The following is an 8238-nucleotide window of genomic DNA, read 5'->3' as shown; positions in this document are numbered from 1 at the left end:
CGTATGTCCATCTGCCGGACCACAAGGCCATTTCCTAACTGTTATTATTTGTCAGTTTCAAATATTGGTATAAATAGAATCGTTCGATATCGATAAAATGTATCTGTACCGTGTCTGTCTGTCAACAGTGCGTTTATTCATTATTTTTTTAATGAAAATTATTACCTTATCATCAATATTTTACAAGTTAATAAAGTGTCAGAAAATTGATTACTCCATATTTTTTGTTACCTGCAAATTCCTGGATAAAACCTAAATGTGAAGTTTTATAACGGAGGCAGCCGTATCTTACCATAAAAGTGATGCTCGGTGCAAATTGTGATCACACAATTCAGAGTTAGCAATCAATGTACATGCACTTCAGAATTAGCGAACTTAAAGCTGCATTAGTACAAATGTCCAAATAGGTTCTGTTTTAAATTACGCTCTGGAGATACAGAGCTGTATTAATTCTTGCCCACTGTGTTAGCTGTGCCGTCAGCCAAATCTACCACACTCGTGGAAACAATCTATGTAGGTCTAATAGTATTTTATTACTCCAGTGTGACAGGAATGGCTGTCCGCTAGGAACTGTAGTCTGTCCCCAACACTTTGCACAGGAGATACTCGTCCCACATACCTGTACTTATACTAACCCCAATTACCCCGACTAACCATAACCTGTACTAATCATATGGGGACCCGGACTTTCATTTCTAGGACTATCATCCTGTCACACCGATAAGCAATTGATTATTTAATGTATATATTGGACATGCACCTCATACATGGATTTTTGTATTTTTTTGTGAGAATATGGATGATGCTCTTACCCAAATTTGAATCTAATTATCCTCCCTAAGTAATTGACAGTATATTCTAAACGTCACAGAATTGAAAATCACAATTAATTACCTATGAGTGCTCTCTCTTAATGAATTATTCAAGAAGTAATAGGGTAAGATATTATATGAAAATTGCCTAAACATAGCCATGGGAGTCATTTGCATATGTGTCTAACGTACAGTAAAGCTGGGTGTAGGTTCTTTACTTAACGAGCATTTTCTTGTTATTTTAGATATTGAGCTAAATATGATTGTCACAGCACTGTTAATGTAACGTATGTTTAGGACCTGATCAATTTTGATCAAACATGATAGTTAGGGACCATTCCCACAGATATTTGGATCGATCTATCTCTCTGGGGAGTCTCCCTTTATTGCTAACAACTTAACCGGCTTAAATGTCTGTCACGCCTAGTAAAGCTGTTAGAGGGTGATTATCTTTACCCCCTAGCTGATTCGGTTAGTTGATAGCAATTAAGTGAGACTCCGCAGGGAGTTAGACCGATCCAGATGGATCGTTCTAGGCATGGGAGCCCAGTCTTAGAGTCTCGTGTGAAGCTCTACCGTTCCTTTGTTGTCGTTAGGTTGATCTTTGATTTTCTCAATTTCCTTTTCATCATCTCCTGTTTCCCCTTTAGATTCGGTTTCTTCATAGACTCTGTAATCGTTAAGGAATGAAATATAATTTTACGCACGGCAAGGTTCAAATTTGCCAGCTACCACGAATATGGTTTATGGATATTGATAAACTTGTACTGTTAGGCATTCTTATCTGCTCGATAGGTCCATTGGTATACGCTCACCTAGGAGACGCCAACATGGTGTCAAATTCCTCTAGGTTCTGCGGGAGATCTCTGCGCACAGTCTCAGGTAACAGAAGTGACAGCAGTCCAGCGATGATTGATTCTGATCCAAGGATGATAAAAGGCAGTGCAGCAATTGGTTCCTTCAGTAAAACAACCTGGGGTGCCAAGGCGCTGCCAACTCTGGCAAAAGTAGAGGCCAACCCCAGAGCTATGATTCTGGAAAAGTCAAGCATTCACTGGGACTCGAGAAAAATTACCAACAAGCTTTCGTGAATTTTGTTTAGAAAATTCGTCAGTATAATGGTTTGTTCTTCTATATAAAACCAGAGACAATTGTATTACTGGTTCAGGAAGGCTTACCTCATTACAGTTGGGTAAACCTCCGCTGTCACCACATAGATTATCGTAAAAGAAGCGGAGATTCCCATCTTACCAAGGACTGCCAACGTTACTATTAACCAATGTAAATCTAAAATACAACAAAGTGTAGAACAGTGAACAAATGTATTAAAAGTGATCAGTTCTTCGTGAGCATTGTATCACCTGGACAGTGGTGCGGCAACGTCACTGGGCTCAGAAGTATTATATTGTGTTTCTTTTCTTTAAAAAAAAAGCCACTGAATATGCGTCGTCACATGACACACAGAGCTGCCCAGCAATTCAGAGCTTAAATCGCCAAGAATTGAAAAATGAAATTATGCATTGTAACTTGCCTTCCATTGTCCTTCGGCATATCTTTAAACTCTTAAATAACGATGCCCTAAAAGACTAATCATATCAAGCTTAAATTACGCTTAAATGCGGGTTCCTATAACCTAGGATATATAAAAATAAGTTATTTTCTTATTTGAAACTTAGCTGTACCGGTATTATGTAAAGGGCCTATCCGCAAGAAATGATTATACACGGAATTCGTTATTCCTATAATATTTTTAAACTTTACCTGGAGACAGGCTACCAGAAACAATGCAAGCTACCCCTCCAAGCACCATAAATCCTGTCAATGATTTTCTTCTGCCAATTTTGTCTATGAGGAAAACAGCCAGAGTGTAGGCTGGAATTTCAATGGCCCCCATCAGGGTAAAGTTTAGGTAGAGATCACCTCCCAATCCTTCGGAGTTTAGTGCCAAACCGTAATACACCATGCCGTTTACTAACCTAATCAAAAAATATAAAGTAAAATAAAGGCTACACCACTGAAACGGCCATTAAATCATATAAATTTGACCACCTCAAATTTTAGCTCACCAGTTGAAGCACACGTTTGCCGTCAGTGCGGTCCGTTTCCACGTTCTCACAAGGTCTAAAGGGGTGTAGGTACGAGCAGAGATAACTGCCTCATCCTTGTCCTCTATGACAGACTTTATGGTCTCATCATCAGGCTCAGAGTTGATGTTTGTCATAGAAACTGATCGGATCAATTTCTCTGCTTCTTCGATGCGGCGCCTTGACAGCAGCCATCGGAAAGATTCGGGAAGAATGCTGGAAATTAGAACGGAAAGGGGTGCAGTTACCCGTGCCTTAAAAAATACAAATACAAAAAATACAAAAGTGATACATCATTGGCACTATCGAATTCACATTAATCTTGCTTGTTTCATAGACAAAACGTTAAATCTTTATGTAAGGGATGCATTGTTCAATTAATTTGTGCTTCAACGCGTTTTAACATTAAAACATGTAAGACAGGGCATCGCAGTATCTCTTTTATTAAAGCTGGTGAGAATGCTATTAGTAATTCAGATGGTAGTCAAATTAACTTTTCAATTAAGTAAGTGGGAACAAGATATCAGAGGGAAGCAAGTGGTTTTAACCAGAGGCACTTTTGTTTAAAATTATATGGGCTGTGAAATATTAAAAATAATGCACAATAATCTGTGAATATCAGCAACTACTGCGGATCACGCTCGGCTGTCACCTTGATTGGATAGTAAACGGTTGTCTTAAAATCGCTAAAAGATATTAAAACCCGGTGCATAAACTTGAAAACCACCTAGGACAACCTCAGACTGCCACATTAATCCAATACAATGCAAAAATAAACTATAACAAGTGGTTAAAGCCTTCAAACCGAATGTCGTAAAGTCCCCATATACCTCCATAGAATATTCTATTTTATTGTCTCTATGGAGGTATATGGGGACTTAACGACATTCGGTTTGAAGGCTTTAACCACTTGTTATAGTTTATTTTTGCATTGTATTGGATTAATGTGGCAGTCTGAGGTTGTCCTAGGTGGTTTTCAAGTTTATGCACCGGGTTTTAATATCTTTTAGCGATTTTACGACAACCGTTTACTATCCAATCAAGGTGACAGCCGAGCGTGCTGCGGATGCATGGAAGGTGATAGATGATTCCTAGCATAAGATAACAGAGTTAAGGTACATTTTAATAGCTAAGAATAATTTACTTACAAGTAATACACTCCAAACAGGTATGCAGGCACGTACAGCGCTAGAGCAAAGTGTCTCCAATTTCTTATGAAGTAGGCAATCAGTACGATGTAGCAGTAACCAAAGCTAAAAAAGTACATAACACCAAATCCTGCCAAATTGCGCTTGCTTGGGCCTACAAATTCAACTCCTGATAAATGAGAACAATAGAATATTCGGTGAGCGAAAGCGACTGAATAAACAACAAACGTTTTGGAAGGATTTCGAAGGAGTTCAGACTTAATGGTGCACATATTCTAAATTCCACCTTTGCGTGATCAGAACAACGGTGAAAGATTTTGTACCAAAAAGCATGTGAACTCTATGCTTTGGATTAAATACAACGGTAAACTATGTACATTAGACTTCAACTGAAACCTAAAATTAATATTTGATGTACCCACCAAGTACAGTTTTTTATTGAGTTATTCAGAAATGCGTCTGAAGAGCGCCCGCGGTACTCATGCATGTATGACTAGGCACCGGTCGTGAGCAAATATTCTCTCTCTCACCTTCTGTTTAATGCTGCAATGTACCCAGTCAGTAGTGCATAGCGACCAAAATACATGTATATCAACAGACCTGGACATTACCCAAAATTTACACTGTTGTTTATATATAGTATATATAGCTCAGGCAAGACAGACGATTAATGGAATACACAAGACCTCTCTCTCTCTTGCTGCCTCCTTTTCTGTTGGTATCCTACCTAATGTGAATATAGTCAGGAATAAACACCCGTTAACCAATCCCTGCAGACCAAGAGACACTATAAATACTATCATATTAGGAGACAGGGCGGTAAGAATCCCAAAAGAAACCGACAGCATGATCGCCACCAGAAATGTTGGCCGTCTTCCGAACCTGAAATTATTATGAATTATCATAAATTGCGACATTCACTATCTCAATAAGCACAAAGAAAAAATTGAACTGCTTTATATAAGCACGTGGTGAATATTGGTGCCTTAATAATAGGTATGCTTCACAAAGAAACATCATTTATACAACATGCAGGGTAGATTTCATTTACAACGGTACTTTGCAGTCTGATAAAACGTTAAAAAGCTAAATATTTCGTGGAAATCAAACCATTTTAAGAATTGTAAATGAGGAGATACGATTAATAGAAAAAATTAATTTAAATAATGAATAAAAACAAACGTATTATTATTATTTTATTAGATTAAATAGAATTTATTTGGTACTTGTTATGGTGTTTTTAAAATTAATAATTAATGTTTCAGTGTAAAATTTGCCTTAGGATTTGGCATTTATAAAACGTGTAAGTAATGCATATGTAAGCTATTGCAAGTGCAATTCCAAATACGCTGATGGACATTTTCGCTCTTGTAGACGTCGTCATTTAGCCCTGATAGCTAATAAACGGAAGAAAGTGTCCACCTCCAAATTAGTTAGCGACTCCCTCTTAAAAGTATGACATACTATGTAGTCCAAAAGTACATTTTTTTTTCTTTTTTCAAATATATTTTGGAGAAACAGGCAGAATTGACTGTAATTGCACCGCTGTGTGTCAGGAACCTAGAGCGAAGAATTGGTACAGGATATCATATCGGAGGAAGACGACACATGGATAGGGTCACGGCCTACGTTATGTCGTTTATTGCTGTTTTATAGCCGGATTTAATTGGTCCATATGTTTGCTAAGATTTTATATGGAGGGTGGGTTCAGTTTCTGGAATACGAAGACGTTGATAATGTCTTACCAGGCAGTACATTTCATTGCGTTCATTTTGGGTCTTCAATAATATATCACCCACGTACATGTTTTTGCAGTTCTCAGACCTATGTCATTCGTATAGGCTTACCTATCACTAATGATCCCGGATAAAGCATCCCCCACCAGTTTCCCAGCAAAGAATACGGACTGACTTGTGCTGACCAGCCATTCTCGGCCACAGCCTAGGTCAAACTGAACAAATTGGCTTTAGCAGAATTTACCAACACGTTGAGCAATGTGAATAGCAAGCATATGCAAATGTATTTGTTGTCTTGAAAGTAAGTCGCAATGCCAGGTTATGATTGTCTTAATTAAAACTTATTTTATTTACTAAGTCGAATGTTATTCCATTTTAGCAGTCTAAGCCAAACCAAACGATTGTAAGGTTTAAAAAGCCCGTCTCACAAAATGACTTAATTTTTTTAGGTTCATCACAGAATACTAATCTCACATGATGACTGCGTAGGCCTAAAGCTGTTAATCTTATATCAGTCTTGGCTCATTTTCAGATGATTCTCTCACAATAAACTAGATGGTGTCGATGGGTAGCCCCATCCTTGCCCAATCTGTTAATTGTAACTCGCACTCAAAGACCCCATTCCCTTGATATCTATGGCAATGCCTGGGTCCTATTTGTAAATTTGTTTTTGCAAATTATATTCAAAGTAAAATTTTATTGATGCATAAAAATGTTGATGAAAAAATGCTTAATTAAAAAAAAAAAAAAGAATCACTCAAACCCCCCTTACCCCTAGGGACAGCCCAACCCCGAAGCGCACATAAATAATGAATGGGCCTTACACATCCCTGATGACAGGTCTAACAATATCAAAAGTTTAAACTTCTGAACTCTAATGGTATAGGAGGAAATTACAATGAATCAACCACCCCCAGGAACAGCCCACCCCCCTGTTACACTAAATTTTCGAAATGCCCATGCACATCAGCTTTCAGCTTCCTAACTCTAATTGTCCCTAAAGTGCAGGGATAACGAATTTGGTATTCTGAAATAGGTAACTGTCAATTTTTGGAGAAACATTTAAAAAACATTTGGATTAAGAATTTAATCTACGAGCTCGAAAATACGAGGCAAGTGATCCTTCAGGTTCTTTGGAAAACTACCTTGACCAATATCTTGACTACTTGACTTCTCGTCTCAGCCTGTTATGTGCAACAAGCCCATGGGGATACATGTATAAATTAAGACAAAAGTAAAGCTGCGTCATTACCTCTGATACCGCGGTTGAAATATAAATTTCCTGACTGTATTCTCGCCCGCTAGGGCATTCAACACTTGCTGTCTTGTTATCACCATCATCCGCAGCAATGGGGACCTCATAATAGGAGCCGTTTCTGTCCCATGATTTCAGCTTACAACTACTTCGGCCCTGTTTGCCGTCCTTTTCTTCCCATGGGATGGTCAGGTTCAGCAGCTCCTCGTGAGAAAGGTTTCCGTAGATCCTCTCCGCGCTCGATACGTACTCGGCTGGGATTTTACAGTTGTGTTTGGGCGTTGCTGCAAGGAATACGGAAGAAAGTATCGGGAACGCTGTATACAGTCCTACAAGACAGACTAAAAAATACTGCCTTTTCTGAAAAGTACCAAATTCTCCAATAATATGTAAAAGCTCGTCCAAATGCATCCTCTTTTTCCGTATATAGCAGAAATTCGATTTAATACATTAGCTTCAAACCCCCGTTTGCGCTGGTTTCTAAAAGAGGTGACCTTAACAGCATTTCTAATACGAAAAGATATGCTTTATCTTTTGTTTTACGGTCTTGAGCACAAGCAAAACAACTTCGTTATCATTTATTGCTGACTTGTCATGCTCAGTGTAACGTGTTATTCAAGGCTCTTATGCGTTTAGTGCATTGCATATAATTCAGAACTAAGACCCTTGAACAAAGTTATTGAGTGTGTGCTAGTTATAAAAGTTAAGTCAAGAAGTAGATGACTGAATGCACTATCCCGCCATGATATTTCACGCGTGCTACAATACCATTTGAACGAAGAAATCAAATATAGAGGGCGGAAATTAGTGTCTCACTTTTTTAGCGTCTCTCAACGCAGATCCTAAATTTAGGATGGAAAAATCTATTGTTAAATCACCTACTAAGTGACCTCTGTGTACATGTATTGGCTTCGTCATCTTAAGTTTCCTTTCGGATTTTTATTAATTAATGAACTACTCCACATAAGAAGACTAGTTGGTATCTCATCGACTTCCGTATATATATTCATTTTTTTACAAACGTTCGTGTTCTCGAATCAACGCTAAATATAATTAACAGGAATACCCAAGTAATACTAATTATGCGGATAGTAATGTATATTTACCTAAAACATCATTTATCAAAAACCATTGGGGGTCTAACATCTACAGTGGTATTTTTTTGTGTAAGATAGTTTTAGGGACTTATCCGACTTAGGAAAT

At 38.0% G+C, this 8238-nt stretch overlaps 1 protein-coding gene across 1 annotated transcript; it reads right to left on the bottom strand.

The window, feature by feature from the left end:
• Positions 1 to 115: 115 nt before the first annotated feature.
• LOC112042468 (organic cation transporter protein-like) lies at positions 116 to 7621 on the bottom strand. The gene is made up of 9 exons (XM_087008403.1): positions 7033 to 7621; positions 5892 to 5995; positions 4772 to 4926; positions 4045 to 4213; positions 2879 to 3112; positions 2574 to 2788; positions 1991 to 2099; positions 1628 to 1846; positions 116 to 1482 (listed from the first exon to the last, which is right to left on the bottom strand). Exons 1-9 carry the CDS (start codon positions 7444 to 7446, stop codon positions 1365 to 1367), a joined length of 1737 nt encoding a protein of 578 aa, XP_086864529.1. The 5' UTR covers positions 7447 to 7621; the 3' UTR covers positions 116 to 1364.
• Between the last annotated feature and the right edge of the window lie 617 nt (positions 7622 to 8238).

Source organism: Lingula anatina, chromosome 3 (assembly GCF_051362555.1).
Source record: "Lingula anatina isolate TDL-2025a chromosome 3, LinAna3.0, whole genome shotgun sequence".
Lineage (NCBI taxonomy): Eukaryota > Metazoa > Brachiopoda > Lingulata > Lingulida > Lingulidae > Lingula > Lingula anatina.
This window is presented reverse-complemented; position numbering and strand designations above follow the sequence as displayed.

Bases quoted from the DNA above. Each gene is read 5' to 3' on its own strand.
- LOC112042468 (XM_087008403.1), bottom strand. From the start codon at position 7,446: ATGCATTTGGACGAGCTTTTACATATTATTGGAGAATTTGGTACTTTT. The intron at 4,927-5,891 runs GTAAGCCTATAC...TAATAATTTCAG, and splicing joins TCCGGGATCATTAGTGATAG to GTTCGGAAGACGGCCAACAT. The intron at 1,483-1,627 runs GTGAGCGTATAC...TAACGATTACAG, and splicing joins ACCATGTTGGCGTCTCCTAG to AGTCTATGAAGAAACCGAAT.